At 45.7% G+C, this 21260-nt stretch overlaps 1 protein-coding gene across 3 annotated transcripts in view; it reads left to right on the top strand.

The window, feature by feature from the left end:
- PDZRN3 (PDZ domain containing ring finger 3) overlaps nucleotides 1-21260 on the top strand; it is a 272619-nt gene that overhangs the window by 210905 nt on the left and 40454 nt on the right. The window contains exon 1 of one of the 3 annotated variants that reach the window (XM_044933794.2): nucleotides 4876-5431. The exons of the other annotated variants lie outside the window; for them this stretch is intronic. Within the exon in view, the coding sequence (XP_044789729.2) occupies nucleotides 5363-5431 (69 nt within the window). The 5' untranslated portion in view covers nucleotides 4876-5362. Of the gene's footprint in view, nucleotides 1-4875; nucleotides 5432-21260 lie in introns of those variants that run through there. 3 annotated transcript variants of the gene reach the window in all.

Consider the following 21260-nt stretch of genomic DNA (forward strand, 5'->3'; position numbering starts at 1 on the left):
TCAAGCCACAGTGTAAGACAGGAATTGAAGTGAGAGTGAGGTTCAAACCAGCAAGAAGCCAAGTTAGTGAATCAATGTGATCCCGGAAAAAGCTGGAAAGAGCCCAGGGCATGGCAGAGCCAGCAGGCAGGTCTCCCAGATACTGGGGGTAGCTGAAATTTATCCCTTGAGTAGCTGACTGGTCCTGGAGAGACCCCATTGCTCCATGTGGACTTGGTTCCTGCTTGGCCCTGTCGTCTCTGCTTTTTTGGGACATGGCTCTTCCCAGAAGAACACAGAATTCGGCTGAAAGGTGTAGTTGGATGAGACCTGGGCTCATCAGACACTGGGGGAAACAAGAAAAGGTCACATTCCAGGTGAATAGATGAGTAAACACCCCTGTCTGGGTACAGGAAATAATAACGCTTGAATTCGGTCGATGATTCTGCAGTTAAGTGAATGTGAGTTGATGTCTCCATCTGCTGACTCCTGCAGCAGTCCCGGTGACTTAGGGAAGTTCGAAGGATGATTGCAAAGGATATTCCCGGGGCACCTTGAGCCCCTTCCGTATGTGTCCGTTCTGTCCGTCAGTCTCTGTGTATTCCTCGCTGACACTCCTTTGCACTGTAGATTTCATCTCCGTGAAGGCAGGAAGAGGCGGGCGTCAGATGGAGCAGAGGGAGGAGAGTGCCCTGTGCGCTCCTGAGCTCAGGGAGCACTTTGCAGTGATGCGATGACTAACTTGGAAAGGGTGTTCAGCATCTTCGGCAGACAGCGTGTGCTTTTGTGCAGCTGGTAGTTTCCATCTTTACTGGGACAGCTGTTTTCTCAGAAACAGTTCTGGTGTAAATAACTTCCTGTCGCTCACAGACTTCCCGTGCCTTTAGTATCCACAGCGTGAAATGCCTTGTGAATGGCACAAAATAGGTGAGCCTCCCTTCATAGTGTGCTTCTTACTCTGTGAAAGCAATGTTTTGAAAGCAAAACTGTATTCCAGATGCCCTGGATGGTTTTGCAAAGTAAAGGGTGGTTTTAAGGTAGATTATCCCAACAAAGTCTTGTTTGGACCATAACAGGTACATGAGCGCTTTGCATTGTTGGTTTCAAATAATACATCATTAATCACAAGAGCAGATGCAAAACCAACCCTGAATTGAATTTGAATGAATATCTTCTCTACTCTTCTTCTCTCCCTCCCCACAAGCAGCAGGCTCTTAGACACTCAGCTCACAAGCACATCCTTCTAAAGCAGCCATTCTCAGAGTGTGACTTGGGCCCCGCTGAGGGGTAAAACTATTTTCATAAAAATACCAAGATGTTACTTTCCTCTTTCTTTCACTCTTGTTTCTTGATTTATATACAGTACTGTGGAGTTTTCTAGCAACTCCTCTATAACACTGTATCAGAAAGGACTGAATGCAGAAACCACACGAAAGGCCAGCTGTCTTTAATCTAGCGAGACATAGTTTTGTGACATTGTAAAACAGTGCCATTCTGCTCAAAAAAGTCTTTTGTTTTGGAAAATATAGTAGCTTTTCCAAAAATGTGACTTATATTCATATGTAATGAATTTGTTATTGCTCTTTTAAATGAATTAGGGAGTAAGTATTTTAAAATTTGATTACCTCTAACATGGTACATATCAGTAGACATAACCCACATACACAATGGCCCTGTGGGCAGAGTGTCAGTGAATTTTTTGGAAGAGTGTGAAGGATTCCTAAGCCCCCAAAGTTTGAGAAACACTGCTGTGAAGTACAGGGTAGTATGCAATAAAGCTCTCCTGGCTTGTAGCTGAGATTTAGAAGTTTTCTACCCAAGAAGAGAAGGATTGGCAAAAGTTCCCCATCCATTTAGCCAGGACCTATTTCTTCACTAATTTGGGGATGTACAAGGAAAAGATGAGAAAAAAACTAATTGTGAAACACTACACCTTGCCAAAAAATAATAATGTAAAGGCCCACAAGATTGGAGGAGGAAGGCAAACACGATACCCTCATGGGGACCGTTTTCCTCCTTATGTGGCAGTTCCAATTTGCGGAGTAACTGATGAGTTGGCGAGACCGCAGAGCCAGCCTTATCTAGTCATTCTGATAAAAGAGTACATGTTTCCCAAGCACCCTCAGGGGCCTGGACTGTGATTGAAATTCAGACCCAGGCCCTGCCCTTGGGATGCTGAAATCCCTAGACAGGGAGACAGACAGACAGCAAATCAGCATGCGTGGGCGGAATCATTCAGTACTGTGTAGAGTGATGCAATGGAAATGATTGGGTTGAAATGACAGTTTGGAGAGCTGAGAAAGAAATTCATACAAGGTGTCTGGCCAAAGCTTTTCTAAGCAGTCTTCATTTGAGCTGAGATGGGGGTGCTGAGTGGGCAGGAGAAGGGGAGGAGCTGTTCCAGCGGAGGGAACTTCATATGCAGGGACCCTGAGGAAGGACCTGGCTTGCTGGGAGAGAAAACAGCACCGGTGTGGGGTTGAGGAGGGCTTGATCGGGATGGAATGATCAATGGGTAAGAAACAGATTTTACAGGGCACTGGAGGCCCTGGAGGAGATTTTTTTAATTCAAGTGTGACAAGACATTACTGAAGAATCTTTCAGTTTAGTTCAGTTCAGTCGCTCAGTCGTGTCCGACTCTTTACGAGCCCATGAATCGCAGCACGCCAGGCCTCCCTGTCCATCGCCAACTCCCGGAGTTCACTGAGACTCACGTGCATCAAGTCAGTGATGCCATGCAGCCATCTCATCCTCTGTCGTCCCCTTCTGCTCCTGCCCCCAATCCCTCCCAGCATCAGAGTCTTTTCCAATGAGTCAACTCTTCTCATGAGGTGACCAAAGTACTGGAGTTTCAGCTTTAGCATCATTCCTTCCAAAGAAATCCCAGGGCTGATCTCCTTCAGAATGGACTGGCTGGATCTCCTTGCAGTCCAAGGGACTCTCAAGAGTCTTCTCCAACATCACAGTTTAAAAGCATCAATTCTTCAGCACTCAGCTTTCTTCACAGTCCAACTCTCACATCCATACATGACCACTGGAAAAACCATAGCCTTGACTAGACGGACCTTTGTTGGCAAAGTAACGTCTCTGCTTTTCAATATGCTATCTAGGTTAGTGAAGCCCACAAAAGAAGTGATCTGATTTCTGCTTCGTAAAGAATAGCCTGGGCTTCCCAGGTGGCACTAGTGGTAAAGAATCCCTGCCAGTGCAGGAGACATAAGAGATGCAGGTTCAATCCCTGGGTTGGGAAGATCCCCTGAAGGAGGGCACAGCAACCCCCTCCAGTATTCTTGCCTGGAGAATCCCGTGGACAGACTATATTCCATAAGGTCACACAGAGTCGAACATGACTGAAGTGACCTAGCACACAGGCATACACAAATAATAGCCTGGCATGTGGAGAGTAAATTGGGAGGGGAAGATGAGAGGATGCAGAGCGTGGGGCAGGAGGCTCCTGACATGAATTGGGTGAGAGTGGACGTTGGGCCCATCTGCAGTCTACTGTGGGCTGGAAGAGAACAGACTTCCTGACGGAAGGCTCCGTAGCTGAGGCCGGGGGTGAACAGTCATGGCCTCTGGTTTTGGCTTGAGTCGCTTGCTTTCTCACATCCTGGCAGCAAAACTCTGCACGGTAGTTCGTATTATACCTGTTTGGAGATTGGGAAATGGGGCTCCATGAGTTACTCATGGGTCCATGAGACCCTTCCCATCATTAAAGGCAGTCAGAGGTCCCTGCCACAGCCCAGTGCCATCTGTGGCTTCCTTTGTCTGCTGCCACACCTCAGCTCACTGCCCCTGCCCAGGCAAGGGCTTGAGATGAAGGCTCCCTTCCTCCCCTTCCAGATAGCCAGGCCATTAGCTGATCCAGCCCCATCCCTGTGCCTCACCTTCCAGGTCCAAGAAATGGGACCAGTAGCTTGTGCTGCCAGCACAAGCCAAAGTTCACTGGGGCTGGTTTACTCACATTGCAGGGGTGTCTTGATTCCCAGAGAAAGGGAGCTTTATTCTTCAGGCTCCGTGGTGCCTCTCCAACATGAGATGTGGGAGTCGTCCTGAGAAACAGTTCAACCTTTATAAAATGAAGGAGGTGAAGGCTGTGGAAGGAAGCAATTGTGAGAATTTTCAACATCACCCATTTGGGCTGAGAAAATGGGACCACCGCATTGTGGTCTGGCAGCGGGACGATTGTTTATAAAGACACAGTTTTTGTTTGGGTTTTTTTTAAAGCCATCAAACTTACATAGTAGTTCAGAGGCTGAATGAAAGGGAGGCAAGAAGCAAGGCAGCAAAGACCCAAATTCTTCAGTCCTGTCTGTGCTCACCTTGCTTGGAGACTGAGCACAGGGCAAAGCTACAGAAGTCTGAGCAGATCTGGAGCATTAAAGACAGATCTGGAGTCGCCAGTGACACTTAGCTCCACGGCATGAGCTCTGATATGGGCTTCGTGGCTGTGGGGGTGGCAGGAGACGGGCAGCTTCTCCGCCTTCCAGTTAGCCCGGCAACCCTTTCACAAATAACTTGACGCTTTAGGAATTGAAAATGCACCTTAGCAGTGATTATCTGCTTGCTCACCTATCAGGCAGCCTCTGTCCTTATCCCCCTCTGGTTATTTTGCATACTCACGCATATATCTCACAATTTAAATTTTTATATTTTATTCATATGTGGAAGATTATTCCCGCATCTTAGTAAAGCACTACATGTCCTAGGAATGTGATTCCAAACATGTCCATTCCATAAAACCCGTTTAATATGCCATCATTATTTGCAGCATTAAATACATTTTATATCATCACAAATTTTATGGTATATTTAAAAACGAATCTCTACTTAGCTTCAGTGCATTAGAGATTATCCTCAGAGACCCAGCTCAACAAGCAGTCATGTTTATTGGTAACTGCCAGAAAATGGCTTGCAAAATTGTTAGTGTCTTTTATTATTCCCTGCCACTGGAGCACTTGCTTGTTAATTAGAGAAATTTCAACTGTCATAGTTGGCAATTATAGCTTCTGTATCATTGTCTGTTATGAATAGTCAATGAGGGCTGATTAATATGCATGAGTGGCAGTATATATAGCGTGTGCATTGGCCCACAATCCAGCTGCCAGAATCACTCAGAGGAGGGAGTGGTGTGTGTGCGCGCGCGCGCTCGAGTGTGTGTCTGTATGTCTGTGTGCGTGTGTGCGTGCTGCTGCGAGGGAAAGAAGGGGAGCGTGGAAGGGAGCAGAGTTGTTGGCAGCCTCCAGGAGCACCGCCAGCCTGCAGCGTCGCAGCACCTGGCACCTGAGGCTCTCCGAGGACACCTTCATGCCTGCACGCTGAGAGCGCTGCTCCTCCCGGGCGCCGGCGAGTCCTGCAGCCTGCCTCTGCCACTTCTCTAAACATGGGATGCAGTTTGTGCAGCCTGCAGAAGCCAGAGGAGCAGTACAAACTACTCTACGAAGTTTGTCAGGTAACGCACTGCCTCTTAGCCTGTGGGAGTGGCCGGGCAGTCACCTGGCTGAGCGTAACTCCTGGGAAAGGAACTAGGGGTTTCTGCACGTGTGTGTGTGTGTGTGTGTGTGTGTGTGTGTGTTTGAAACAAAACAGCCTTTCTGACGTTTCTGTATGTTTTCTATGAAGTCTCTTAGGTGATTTCCTTGACAGTGGCCCCTGGGTGCCTGTATTTGAGTATTTAAATAGATGTTGAGGATCATAAAGTGTGTTTCAAGCTGCGATGTTCCAAAGCTGTTTCCACCGTCCGCTCTCTCCGGAGTGGCGGACAGATGTCCTAGGCAGGGTCAGCGCGTGGTCACACACCCTTTGAACAAGTTGTGGGAGACGTGGAGGATGATTAATGTTGGCCCGGTTTTGTCTCTGTTTACAAATAGTTGGAAGGCGCTCCTTTCAGGAGAGCACGGGTCTCTACCGCAGACTTCAGTCTATGAGTAGCTTCTCGTCACAGGACATGTGGTTCAGATTCACGCTTCACACTTGCCATTTCTATACCTCCCCCTGTGAAAAGTTTAAGAACTTCCAGAGCGAGTGGCGTGGTCTTGGCTGCTGTCATCCACCGCGTATGGCTTCTCTAAACTTCTGCAGCATCACCAGTGGGAAATTTCAGTGGAGATGAAATGGGTTATTTACAGCACAATTCAGAGAACTTACCTTATCTTCATGTTGAGTGCTTACTAACGCTTCAGTCTTCCCTTGTACTAGGAGATTTTCACACCGTTATACCTGACAGTTTAAGATATTTTTCCCCTTAAATCATTCTGACGCCTTCAAAATTTTCTCTGCTAATCAAAAAAAATCATAATCTTGTTACAAAGGAATTTTAACACTAGCACATTAGAAGAATAATGTTGGTGAGAAAAAAAGGTGCTTGTTTGATTTTCATAATAAATGGTATATTAATAAATTCTTGAAAGGGGCTAGACTTAAAAATTTAGTTAGCTGTCGATTGGGTGCTATTTTTGCATGAGCCAGCAGAGGGCGCTTAACATTAAATATACAGCAAGATTTGTGAGTTGGCTGCCTCTTTGGACAAAAATCTAGATAGAGTAACTCTGAGTGAATGAAAGAGGGCTGTGTGTGTGTGTGTGTGTGTGTGTGTGTTTCTGCACTGAGGCATAGAGAGGGTCAAAACAAATCTTTTGGGGCTTAGGCACCCAGGCTACTCTCCTCTGTGGAGAGCACATACCTTTCAAAAAACAAGCATCTTAAATAAATTTTGGAAATAATACTTCTGATGTATGACCTCTTGCTCAGGGATGTGCTGGATTCTCCTCCTTTCAGAGCAGTCCAGGGGCACTTTGGAGGTCTGGGTAGAAGTGCTATTGCCCCTGGAGATCTGGCTCTCATGTTATCGTACGTTGATGGTGTAATCCTATATTTGCCAAGTTATCATGTGCAGTGAGCTCCGGTTCTCAGAGAGTGAGGCATTTAGAAGTGAAGCAAGTAGAACAACAGAACCATCACCAAGGTGATTATATACAGATGCTCACTGATGCATATAAGATAAAAACTCTGCATAAAAATGTATTAACAGCTTGCTTTTTTTTGTTTTAACCATCAATGCATGAAAATACTATTTCACATACATTGCTGTAGATGTAATAACTAAACTGACACCCTCCAAAAGGTACTCCTACCACATTTTCTGCAAATCTGCACTAACCTATGCTTTATTCATCTGTGTTATTTGGGCTCTTCCCCCTCAGCCCCCAAAAAGAGAAAGCCTGGGTGTTGTGTGTTTGTTACTAGGTGAATTTATGTGGTAATATTTCTGGCCAAAGCATCATGCAGTAAATTGCTGATAAATGACTTTCATCCGGAACCCACTTTGTCAGCAATTTAGGAAGCCATGCAGATTTATTTTCAGGAAACTCAAACTACTTTTCAGACCCATTACCCTTGTGCCAACTAAGTAAAACCCCCCTTTCTCCTATTCTTTGGGAGTCCTGAACCGTAGCATAAAGGAATTCACAAAACACTTGCAGGAATTAGTAATTGCATTCCCGCTCTTATTATGCAAAGCCTTATTAGAGCAGAGAAATTAAGGTTTCCATAAATTACAGTTGCAGAAGGTCCAGTGTGTCTGGCTTCAGTAAGCCCTTGTAACAGCCGCACAAAGAGGATCAAATATTCTGGGGCTCAGACTTGATCCTTTCCTCATCCAGAGATAATTCAAAGAGATGCTCTTCATTAGGGCCTTTGGCAAGCTGCCCACAGTTTCTTTTTGGGACTGCTGTGAGCTTAATGATGCAGAACAATGGCCATGCCTCTTGTTGCAAACATACCTTATTGTACCTTTAATCGCAATAGGAAAACACCAAAAACACACAAAGTTGCCTGGTCATTAAAGGACACTGCAGAAGCGCACGCATCCCAGTGACCTAGGCTGTGTGTTAAGGAATGCCCTGAGATATTTGGGGTTGTGTGGACTTCTTCGATGGAGAGTACAAGATTCCCCTCCTGCCCACCCTGGGATTGTCAGATCAACCGAGTTACAGCAGCGCTTTGTGCTTTAATGGTGACTGTGGCATCCTGTGGAGCATCACGACAGGGCCCATGCCTTTAAGAGATTTAAAATTTAACTTAGCAACTGCTTCATGCTTTGGAAAGCCTTTGCTTGCCTTAAGTGACTTAGAATACTCAGAAGCACTGTTGAAGTGGAAGGACAGGGAAGCGGAAAGGACAGGGAAGATTCAGGTTATCGAGGGCTGTAATCTTCCACTTGGATAAATTAATTGGCCTGGGAGATCTCATATTCACAGGATAGCATGACAGGGAGCGTCACAGCTCTGGGGCTGCGGTCAGAATCGAGCTGAAGCTGATGACCTGTTGTCAGGTAGGGGATGTGTGAGCAGAGATGGGCAAGTCTGCCCCTCGGTTGGCTTCGTGCCCATGACTCCATCATAAGCCAGGCACCAGCCCTGCACCCAGCAGTGCTCCTCCAGGACCAGGGGGAAGCCAGCTTGTGGATGCTTTGACGGGGCTCTTCTCACAAATGGAGACCTGGAGTTGGGGGCGGTGGGGGGGAAGCAGTGATCCACTAGGCCGTAGCATTCATTCCTTCTACCTCTTCTGAGGTCAGCCAGAGACTCTTGGTAGAATAGTGACCTTAGAAGCTTGATGACCCAACAGAGAAGTCATTCTGGTGTTAGTTATAACAACTAACACATTCACTAAAACCTTCATGCAAATTTTCAAGATGGCAAATAAAAATATTGATAAATGACAGTGATGCTCCTTTCAGCAACCACAGTATTATTTTTAATTTTTATTCTTTTATAGAAGTATATTTGATTTACAGTGTTTCAAGTATACAGCAAAGTGATTCAGTTATACGTATGTATGTATCCTTTTTCAGATTCTTTTCTAGTATAGGTTATTACAAGACATTGAATTCCGTGTGCTATACAGCAGATTCTTGTTCTTTTTTTTTTTTTTTTCTTGTTCGTTTTATATATAGTAGTGTGTATATGTCGATCCCAAACTCTATAGTATTGTTTATTGAGCGCTTACTATATGTCGGTGCTGTGCTAAGTGGTGACCATGCATTTCTGCCACAGCAGCATCAGGAGATTGGTGATGTTACTATCCCCATTTCAAAGATGAAGAAAGTGAAACCCAAAGGACTTATGAATGGGGCTGTGAGCCACATCTGATTCCAAGGTTTGTGCAGTCTTCTCTTGTATAAATCGTTTTCATCAAGGTCCATGAGTTGATCATCGGTGTTACATGGAACACTTGGGTTCGTTTTGAGTTTGCCCTTGCCTTTGTGGGGCTCTCATGCAGACACCACATTCTCACACAGGGACGGACCTGTGCTACTTGGCAGCTGGCAGCCTGCTCTCCTTTGGACCTGTTCTCTTACAAATGAGAGGGCTATCTATAGAGCCTCTGGCCCCTCACATTGGGGCAGGGTGGGGAGGGGAGCAGTGAGCAAAGAGAAATGAGCTTGAGAAGTACTGAGAGTTCTCATTGACCCCCCTCCCCCAAGCAACTTTTAGAACAGATGATTTGAGAAAGCTCCTGTTGTTTTACTTCTTAGTAACAAAGAATCCTATAGAAGAGGAATTTGTGCCCTTTTTAGGCCATTAATGTTGTTGGTTTTGAACAGCAAAAATTCCATCCAGTAACTGTAACTTGCCAGAAAACTAAAGATATAAGTCTTTGTGACCCTTTCGCTGTCAATCTATTTGTAAGTTAGTTGGTTAAAAAAAAAAAAAAAAAAAACAGATTTCTATGCTAAATGCTAGTGCAGATCTGCAAGTTTAAGGACTATTCTGAAAACTTGACAGTACACGGTCTTATTTTCATATTTAATTAGCTACATTCAGTACTCAAGTGAGTTTACTGCTTTAAAGCAAAAGCAACTGTGAGTCCACTGAGACCCATGGGCTGTGGCCCACCAGGCTCTTCTGTCCATGGGATTCTCCAAGCAAGAATACTGGAGTGGGTTGCCATTCCCTTCTCCAGGGAATCTTCCTGACCCACAGATCAAACCCAGCTCTCCTGCATTGCAGGCAGATTCCTAACCACCTGAACCAGGGAAGTTCTAGTACAGAGTTAATGGTGGTAAATTAGATGGGCATAAACTTGACCTCTACACAGCAGTGTCGAACCTGGCCTTCTTTTCCTGCAGTTAGAAGTGTGTTTGCTTAAACAGTGTATCAGTAGATTCTGAAAACTTTGTTTTAGCAGTGGCTTTACTAAATTAAATTGCTGAAATAATTTACCAAACTAAGTTACTAAACTAATTTCTGAGTTAGTTAAGCAAAGCAGGTATGGAAAAAGAAAGCCCACCTGCTCCTGCTTTGACAAACTGGGGGCCCTTTATTAATGAGTATGGCCCCTGTCTGTCTGTGGTTGAGAGAGTCACTGCTTTCAGCATGGACATTTATTGTCACTAGCTGCTGTTTTCTCTTCAGTTAACAATGGATCATAAGCCACTTTTATGTTAAGAAATGAAAAGGCATAGCTTAGGGTTAGAACAGGGCTTACTTCTCTCCTTCCTCCTGTCTCTTTTTTAGGTAGAAAGATATGGGGGAACTAAAAAGGAGTTGTCCTGCTTTCCCCATAGAACTAAGCCCAGTTAACTACCACCCAGCTTAGATATCCTTCTGAGTGTTCCCATGAAACCATGCGCACCCTTGTATTCCTCTACTGAACTTCCCATGCTGCCCTGCACACCCCTGGATCCCTGCACTGGGCCTTCCCATGATGCCCTGCGCACCCCTGGATCCCTGCATTGAGCCTACCCATAATGCCCTGTGCACCCCTGGATCCATGCACTTTTCCTTCCCATGATGCCCTGTGCACCTCTGGATCCCTGCACTTTGCCTTCCCATGATGCCCTGTGCACCTCTGGATCCCTGCACTTTGCCTTCCCATGAGGCCCTGTGCACCCGTGAATCCCTCCACTGAGCCATCCCACAAGGCCCTGTGTATCACTCTATCCCTGCACCTCCTTCTACTTGGTCTCTGTGGTTTTTTGCTCATTGAACCACCTCTATTATACTGTGACTTCCTGGGGGGTTTCATCACCACATTTACTCAGCACATGGCACATGCCTGGCTGAACATGTTGGATTTTGTATGTGTCGGTGAGAGCCGAGGAGCAAGAAAAGAAACAAGGGAACTAGTTAGGAACCTTGAAAGACAGCTAGTTGCTAGATGAGATGACCTTGATTGGGACCCAGGAGGGTGAGGAGGGAGAGCAGAGGGATACAGACACGTATTTTTCATTCATTCAGGCAACACGTTCATCCAGCCAACCGCTGAGCCCTGAGCTTCTCTGTGCCTCGCTTCCTGGCTCCACAGTGCCCTTGGTGTAAGAGGAGCCATTTACCTGAGGCTGCAGGGCCCTGCATGCGCTGGCCTCCTCTATGGCTCCGTAGCCTCATGCTCCACTCCTTCCCCCTCCTCACCTGCCCTGGTCCCCACAGGCTGCTTTCAGTACCCAGGACCCTCCTCCCCTCCCAAGGCTTTCCCACAGCCTGTTCCCTTCCTCTGCCATGTAATTCACAAACGCATCCTTGAGGCTGCAGCCTAAATGTCCCTTTCCCTTGAGAGCTCCCCTGATCTGAGGGTCCCCCCACCTCCACCAGCTTTGACCCCTCTGTGCGGAGTTTATTTCCTTTCTGGCATTGTCACAGCTCACACACTTATTAACTTGCTTATCATTTGTCTCCAGCGCCCAGGAAAACCTGAAGGTGGGGACACTGCCTGGTCTCTGTGACACCCCCGGTCCTGACACATAACCAATAACTAATCAGGACGTGCTTACCAAATTAGCTTCTGAATGAGGAATGGCTCAACTGGGTCCCGCCTTGGTCTGGAAAGGTTTGCAGTGACAAATGAGCCCGGGTCCCCAGCCTCTAATGGCTCCCACAGATACAGCTGCACAAGGGCCTGAGGCAGGCAGCCCGGGGTCACAGGGGAGGGCTGTGCCCCACTCGCAGCACTCCTGTCGCCCACCTGCAGGGGCGGGCAGAAACAGACACACAGAGCAGTGAAAACAAATGCAGTTTTTATAAATGACTTTTCTTACCCACATGAATAATGCAGGGAGAGGCCGTGGCTAAGTTGAGGAGGAAGAGGTGCAAAAGAATACTGTCCGCAGCTCTGAGTAGAGGCCCACCAGAGCCGGAACAATCCTCATGCCTTCTCTGCCTGTGTGGGATTCAGCAGGGGACGTAGCATCCTCTCTGAAGCGTGCAGAGCCGTGTTCCTGGCAGTATCACCTTCAGTGGTATGGCAGGAGTCATAATATTAGTGAGATGCTGTCGGGCTATGTGGCGGAGAGGCAAGCTTGAAACATATCAAGAGTGAATTCATCGACTTCAAATGGCCCGTTTTCCCATTTCTCCACCAAGGGAATATTGCATTGCATGTGTCTCTTGGGGAACTTTGGGAAGGGGTCCCTTTCCCAGTCTTACTAGTCATCAAGCAGGATGTTTTTCTTAAGTCTTCTTTTGGATAAAGTGAAAATGAAAGTCACTCAGTTGTGTCCAACTCTTTGCGACCCCATGGACTATACAGTCCATGGAATTCTTCAGGCCAGAATACTGGAGTGGGTAGCCTTTCCCTTCTCCAGGGGATCTTCCCAACCCAGGAATCAAACTGGGGTCTCCTGCATTGCAGGCGGATTCTTTACGAACTGAGCTATGAGGGAAGCCCTTTGGATAAGTAGGCAGCAAGACAATCTCTTCATTTCAGACATTCAAATGCAGATCAAAAATTTAACCATCTGTAGGTCAGTACCAAAAAGTTTACTTTATTTTGCTTAAGCAGAGTTTTCGAGTAGATTTTTATGTACTCTCTAGTTTACAAGTGAAAACTTGTAGGTAAGTGAAATTCTGTCTGTAAAAGATATATACATACACACACACCCAGTCCTGACACATAACTAATAACTGATCAGGACGTGTTTACATATTTACTAATCAGAAAGTTTTACAGATAAAACTTCACAAACCTTCAGGGTGTTTTTTTAACCATTGCCCTTGTCAGAATCACCCTAGGCTCCAGAGTTATCCTGTGTCACCCTAACCACAGACCGTCCTCCTCCAAACATCCCTTTCCCAGTAGTCAACAGGAAGGTAATCTAATGAAAGTAATTCCGAATAATATGAATGATGGCAGGCAGCATCCTCCTGCCAGAAGAGAATGTGTTTTTATAAAGGACCTTGTTACCCAAATGGATCTTGAGTTTCTGAAACTGGGGGGAAGTAAGTTTGATAAGGGACGTCTTGGTGATGATGAGTAGTTAGCTGTCACCCTCATGACAGTTCATGATATACGGACCCCACTGCTGGGGACGTTCAAGCTGCAGGACTCGATCTCACTGTATATCCGTCAATTAAACATCATTGGCCAATCTTAGATAGTTCTCTTAGGTACACCTCTAGTTCTTTTGTCAGAGGATCAGTGTTTTTAGAGGTTCTTTATAAGTGTTGCAAAATCACCTCCCCCCAGATAAGCCTGTCTGTGTAATACCCACGAGTATGTGAATGTCTACCTGTCCTCCCCCCCCCACTCCTATACTCCCTGGGTATTAAGGATAGTCTCACTTTTTTTGCCTTCTGGATAGCAAAGACCAGTGGAAGAGGAGAATGGACTCTCATTTTGTAACTTTCATTCTGACACCTGTTTCAAGGCATAAAAAACCCTCTAGGACAGGTTCTCAAAGTGAACAGGCATCATAAATCACATGGGAGATCTGTCAAAACACTGGGTCCTGTGCATCACCATGAGGTTTTAGTTGCTACTAGTCTGGGTACCACCCTTAGAGAATCACTGCTGTAGGAGACACATAGGTAGGTAGGTGGGTGGGTGAGTGGAGAAGGCAGTGGCACCCCACTCCAGTACTCTTCCCTGGAAAATCCCATGGACGGAGGAGACTGGTAGGCTGCAGTCCATGAGGCCGCTAAGAGTCAGACACGACTGAGCGACTTCACTTTCACTTTCCTGCATTGGAGAAGGAAATGGCAACCCACTCCAGTGTGCTTGCCTGGAAAATCCCAGGGACGGGGGAGCCTGGTGGGCTGCTGTCTATGGGGTCGCACAGAATCGGACACGACTGAAGCGACTTAGCAGCAGCAGCAGGTGGGTGAGTGGTAGGCTGGGTGGGAAGAAGGAAAGAGGGAGAAAGGCAGTAAGGGAGGATGAAAAGACAGGATGTGGAGGAAAGGAGGGCATTTGGGGATGTACCTTTTCAGTTTCACTAATGCCAAATTATTTCTCATCTTCTTGGTAGAGATTCTGATTGCCACCCATCCCTGTCAGCACTTGGTATTGTCTGACTTTTTAACTTTCCCACATAGCGAACATGGAGAGGTAGCTCACTCTGGTTTGAATCTGCTTTATTGACACTGTAAATGATGCTAAGCACATTCACCCTCAGTGTCCTCAGGGAATCGTTGCAGGAGCCCCTGCAGACACCCAAATCCACAGATGCACGAGTGCCCTTTGTAAAATGGTGTACTGCGGTTAATGCAGTCAGCTCTTCATATCCCCAGATGTGAAACCTGCCATTACAGGGGGCCGACTGTATTTTTTTTTTTTTCAAATGTATCTTCATCTTCTTTGAGTTCATTTTTCTTTGTGTGAAGTGTCGGTTCAGGGTTTGCCCAGCTCTCTATTGGATTTTGCATCTTCTTCTCTTGGCCTGTGGGAATTTTTAAAAATAGTCCAGATACGAGTCCCTTGTCTGTTACGAGTTTTAAACATTTTCTCTGCGTTTGTCACAAATCTTTCCCTTCTCTTTATGATGTCTTCCAATGAACCAAATTCCTTAATTGAATGTCATCAAATAGTCTTTTCTTACGGTTTGTGCTTTTAGTCTCTGTTGGCAAACGTGATCTCTACCTTGAAGTCATAGAGCTTCTGGCCTTTGTTTTCTTCTAAAAGTTTAATATAAATTTGGCCTTTTCCAGTTCCCGTCTTATATATGGTGTAAGGTTGGAGTCCAGCTCCTTTTTCATATGGATTTTCCAGTACCACTTGGAGAAAAGCCTGTCTCTCCCTAGTCACGGGGTCGTGCCAGCTTCCCTGTATGGTCGGGGCTGCTTCTGGTTCCTTTCCTGTCCCTGCACCAATATTGATCTTAGGGCATCTGTTGTATCCTCCTACAGTTCTGCAGTAATTTTTGATCCCTGACAGAGCAGGTCCCTTCCCAGAGTCGCCTTGGTACATTCTTGGCTATTCATGGTGCTCTGATCATTCATGGAAGTGAGATGTTCAGTTCGTCAAGGTGACATGTGGGTAGTGTTCTTTTTCTGAAAATGGGTGGGATGTTTATAAGTCTTCCTTGTAACATTGTTTATAGTTGCATATATATTTGATGTTTTTTAACTTAGTCAATATTTAATAAAAACAAATATTAATAAAAGACTCAAGAAGAAATATCTTATTTTAAAGCCTTCCCCTTCCCCCAGTTCTGAAGGAAAGTAAATCACCAATAGTAACAGTGGGAGGGGTTGATAAGAGATAAAGATCTTGAAAAAATACAGAACACTGCTATATTTTTTTCTTAGCATAATGCGTTCTTCACTCACAAAAGAATTCTCCCAAACCATAACATTTGTTGTAACAGAAGAGAAGACATCTGTAAGACTAGAGTCAGAGCCAGAGTCTTTATAAACACATTTCTTAAGAGTTTGCATGTCTGCCTGTTTCTATATAAAGAAGTCTTCAGCAAAATGTTGTCTCTTTTGTGAACAAACAACGCATAAACCAAATAATGCAGACACTTACCATTCAGCGCATTAAACCAATGAAAACAGTTAATTTGTCAGACATCTGGGAAGATAACAGTCTCCTCCCTGTGTTGCAGTTTACCATAGAATTACCAGACTCGTTCCTGTTCTGCACATGGGACAATCAATTGCTTTCCTCCCCTGCCCAAAGTGTCAGTGGATGTGGCACACAACGTTCAAAGTGATGTGCACTTTAATAAAAGAAAACTCCAAAGGATAGGAACCAATTTCCCTTCATCAGGCAGCTGCTCGCTATTTGGAGAGTTGGAAAATCCGAGGGAGAAATTACTGTCCCTCATAATGATATTTCATGTGGCGTCAGGAGGTGGAAGCAGTGGATGCCCCCCTCCCCAGAATCTCAATGGTTTTTTATATCCGGGATTCCATTCCTTTTTATCTAGCTTATGAAACCCTTGATGTGAGTAACATATTGCACATCCTGTCCGTATTAGATACTGGCCACCCTCTGCTGCAGTTACATCGATGTGTTCCCTTTTGGAGTGATTCCTTAAGGGGTGCCTCTCTTGCCCCGGGACTGGCGTTTTCTCCTTTTTAATTCATGCTGTGGCAACTTTCTAAACTGAAGCTTTGTTGGATAGGGCTCGGTCTCTAGAAAACTTTGCAGGTTTTGAAGTTTAAGTTGTTCGGCGTGTCTGTCTTACCTCTCCCACGCTGATGAAGTTTCTGTTCACGGTTGTCCATGGAGTGAAATCCAGGAGCCAGAGGCTGTTCCCTTAAGAGTGAAGGGAGGGCGTCGACCACCATGGAGAAGTCAACCTGGTGTCAGTGCATCTCTTTTTTCTCAGTTGGCCCTGGGGTTTCAGAACCAATTCTATTCCATATGCAGCCACGGTCAAGAAATGGCCAAAGGAGGAAGCAATTCCGTGATTGCATTATTTGTCTTTGAATGAATAGTGAAGGCCCAGGATGAATGTATTCTCATGATTTGGAGATTTATGCCTACCAGCATAAAATTAATAACAATAACAGCAATGATAAATAACTAACTGAATGTTATTTGCAGTACACATGGTTTATATACATGTGTTGTTGTTTAGCCGATAAGTCGTGTCCGATTCTTTGCAACCGCACAGACTGTAGCTCGCCAGGCTCCTCTGTCCATGGGATTCCCCAGGCAGGAGTACTGGAATGGGTTGCCATTTCCTTTTCCAGGGGATCTTCCCAACCCAGGGATCGAACTCACATGTCCTGCATGGCAGGCAGATTCTTTACCACTCAGCCACCTGGATAGCCCTATATACCTGTGTTGTTGCTGTCCAGTCATTCGGTCACGTCCAACTCTTTGCAACCCCATGGACTGCAGCACCCCAGGCTTCCCTGTCCTTCATCACCTCCCAGAACTTGCTCAAACTCATGTCCATTGAGTCAGCGATGCCATCCAACCATCATATCCTCTGTCATCCCCTTCTCCTGCCTTGAATCTTTCCCAGCATCAGGGTCTTTTCTAATCAGTTGGCTCTTCGCATCAGGTGGCCAAAGTATTGGAGTTTCAGCATCAGTCCTTCCAATGAATATTCACGGTTGATTTCCTTTAGGATTGAGTGGTTTAATCTCCTTGCTGTCCAAGGGACTCTCAAGAGTCTTCTCCAACCCCATAGTTCAAAAGCATCAATTCTTTGGCAGTCAACTTTCTCTATGGTCCAACTCTCACATCCATACATGACTCCCAGAAAAACCATAGCTTTGACTATTCGGACCTTTGTCTACAAAATAATGTCTCTGCCCCACTCCAGTACTCTTACCTGGAAAACCCCATAGATGGAGGAGCCTGGTAGGCTGCAGTCCATGGGGTTGCTCAGAGTCAGACATGACTGACCGACTTCACTTTCATGTATTGGAGAAGAAAATGGCAACCCACTCCAGTGCTCTTGCCTGGAGAATCCCAGGGACGGGGAGCCTGGTGGTCTGCTGTCTATGGGGTCACACAGAGTCGGACACGACTGAAGTGACTTAGCAGCAGCAGGTTTATCATAGCTTTTCCTCCAAGGAGCAAGCATGTTTTAATTTCATGGCTGCATTCACCATTTGCAGTGATTTTGGAGCCCAAGAAAATATACATGTGTTATATGCATGTAATTTTCACATAGCCCCTTAAAAGTTCAGGTACTATTATCAGCTCCATTTACAGACAAGACAACTGTGAGTGAGAGAAGCTGAGTGACTTGCCTGGAATCATGAGGGAGAGCATTTATCCTGATTCAGAACTAATTCACGCACAGACCTGACCCTGGGCAGGTCCCCTCACTCCTTCCTTCCACAGACCGTCAGAGGTCCCTCTGTGTCCTGGTATCGTGCCAAGTATCAGGCACTGCCATGGAGAGCAGAGCCCCTGCCCTGTGGGGCTGACCCTCATGAGAAGAAGGGGGAGGGAGGCCGAAAATAAATCTTAGACCAGTGAGCTTATCCTTACAGTATAAGGTAAACTGCACGGGAACGTGGGTCAACTGCAGAAGCACTGACCAAGAAACTGCTTGGTTTCATCCTCTGTTACATGGAGGCGGGTCTGCAGCTTCTGGGGGCATATGAGTATCAGTCTGAGACCACCTCCAAGTGGAGGTTCACCTTATTGTTTGATTAAGGCAGGAGAGGGATTCCACCCGCAAGGTATCCCAGGTGAGAATCACCCTCTAGTTGTCCTAAGGCCAGCATGTATTGAGTGCCTACTGTCTTCTATGGGCCACACACTGAGAAAAAAACTGAAAACAGCCCCTGTGCTCACAGCATCCATGGCCTAGGTGAGAAGACAAAGCAGAGAGCTCGTTTACTCAGCATTGATGTGTAAAAGGGGGAGATTCGGGGTTGCGCCATGGAGTAGCTTTGCGCTGTGGAAAGTTCTCTGAGCCTGTCTGGACAGTAGACTCTTCCTCTGAAGCACAGTCCACACTCCTCCTCCTGCTAGGGTGTTGGGAGTGTGCAAGTGCAGTCTGAGATGTGTGAGCGTGCAGACCTGGACCGTGTATGGCGCAATGCTGCACCGACCGCTGTTCCATATTGTCAAGCAAGCCGTTCTTTGGGGACCAAGAGAGAAAGCTAGCGTCTCTAGAGGAGGTGGGGACAGCCAGGTCTCCAAAATGGGGTCAGAGAGGATCATCATGTTGGATTGTCATTTCCAGAGGAATGTGTGAAGTTCTGGGAGTGGATGCAGAAAGAGCAACTTCTGTGGACATCCTTGGTACCACTGTTGCTGAGTCATTTCTGTTAAAGTAGCAGTGGAGAACAGGGCTTTCAAGAGGTGTGGTAAGGCCAGTACTTCGCCCAGAAATACTCTGCAGAGGTGGACCGATATAGTACGTTTGGAGGAAATGCTCAGATTAGGCTGTTTTATTCCAAGAGGCACTTTTTTGAACACCTGCGGTATGCCAAGGAGGGACGGCCACTGACAGTGCTGCAGTGGCCGCAAACAAACTAAAAAGTCACAGTTCTCACCACTCAGAGATGGAGGCGAGGTCGCCAAGTTCCTCAGGTGAAATCACACCTGTGACCGGCACTCTGGGTGCTGATGGCACTGGCGGGGGCTGTCATGGGGTGGGGTTTGGGAGGAAAGCCAGTCGTGGTGGCCGGGCTCATGGAGCCGTCAGGGGTCCCCAGGCAGAGGCTCCGGGGCAGAGGGAGTTCTGGATTCTAGAACAGCGCTTCATTCCTTTCGTGCACACACGTCCCGCGTCTGCTCCTGTATCCAGAGAGAGCTTTGTTTCCAGGGTGCTATACGAGCTTTGACACTTACTCCTTGAGCAAAGCCGAGGAAAACACTTGATATAGTATGAAAGTGCCGTGTAGGTGGTGGGTGTGACTCGGTGACGTATAAAGATAATTTTTCTGATATGGACCATTTTGAAAGTCTTTATTGAATCTGTGACAGTATTGCTTCTCTTTTATGTTTTGGTATTTTGGCCTTGAAGCATGTGGGGTCTTAGCTGCCCACCCAGGGATTGACCCTGCATCCCCTGCACTGGGAAGCAAAGTCTGAACCACTGGACCACCAGCAAAGTCTCTATGACGTATATTTAAAAGAAGAAATCTTTTTGGTATTAACCATATCCCTGCCAAACTAAAAAGCTAGTAAAGGGGATGAAGGAACATATGACCTCCAACTATAGGTTTTGAAAACAGGGAGCTATATTCAATATCCTGTAATAAATCATAATGGAAAAGAATATGAAAAGTAAATTACTTTAGTAAAAATTATTCACTAAAATTTTTTAAAGAATATGAAAAGTAAATTACTTTAGTAAAAATTATTCACTAAAATTTTTTAAAGAATATGAAAAGTAATATATATATATACACACACACGTATATGTAACTGAATCACTTTGCTGTACGCTTGAAACAAACACATTGTAAATCAACTACTTCCATAAAAAATACTAAAAGTATGTATTTAGGCCGATGCATTCATATCAATATAAAGGAGCCTGTATTATTTCCAGCTAGAGTTCATATAAAGCCTAGGATAGCAGTTAGGGCAGGTATTCGGCCTGAAGTTTCCTCGGACACATACAGCAAATGTTACCACGGCCAAACTTGTCTTTCAGTGAATTCATCCAAGACCATGATGAAATGAGATCAGAGAGAAGTTTCCAGAGCTTCAGACTCTTGGTTTCTAACTCAACTCTGGAAGGGTTTAAAGGAAGTCCCTGAACCAAACCAAAGCAGAGGAGGGGGGAAAAATTACTGTTGCCTGAAGCAGCTAGAGAGACATGGTGTTCCCACGGCTGCCCTCTGCCACCACCTGTGATGGGGAATCATATTTTTGCTTCCTGCGGTCTCATTTCTTTTTTCTCAGACCCATACACCATTTTGCTGAAACATAGCTGCAAATGAATTTCTACCCATCTTGGGATACCTGCTAACTGTACTGAGCATCCAAAAGATAAATATCAACCCCAGCCATCTCCCTCTCCCCTCTGATAGCTCTACTCTTTTTTTTTTTTTTTCAGTATGTTCTCTTTCTTTTTTCCAAAAACATTTTGTACTGGGGTGTTGCCGATTAACAATGTTGTGATGCGTTTGGGTGAACAGTGAGGGGACTCAGCCATACATGTGTGTGTATCCCTTCTCCCCCAAGCCCCCATCCCATCCAGGTTGGCACATAGCATTGAGCAGAGTTCCATGTGCTATACAGTAGGTTTTTGTTGGTATCCACTTAAAATATAGCGGTGTGTACATGACCTTCCCAAAGTCCTTTAACTATCCCTTCCCCCTGGCAACCATGAGTTTGTGATAACTATACTCTTCAAAAATATTTTTACATTCTTTTTCCAGCCTGAAGTTGGACATAATCAAATTCATATATACACACACTTGCCTGTCTCTCTGGAAAACCCCTAAATTTCCTCATATTCTAACTGTGTTATCAAGTGTTTTCTTTGATTCATTAATTCTTTTCCAGATGGTTTGCTCCTGGTAGGTTTCTAGCAAGGTCTTTGTTGCTGTTCAGTTGCGAAGTCATGTCCGACTTTGCGACCCCACAGGCTGCTGCATGCCAGGCTTCCTCGTCCCTCACCATCT

Source organism: Bubalus bubalis, chromosome 21 (assembly GCF_019923935.1).
Source record: "Bubalus bubalis isolate 160015118507 breed Murrah chromosome 21, NDDB_SH_1, whole genome shotgun sequence".
Taxonomy (NCBI): domain Eukaryota; kingdom Metazoa; phylum Chordata; class Mammalia; order Artiodactyla; family Bovidae; genus Bubalus; species Bubalus bubalis.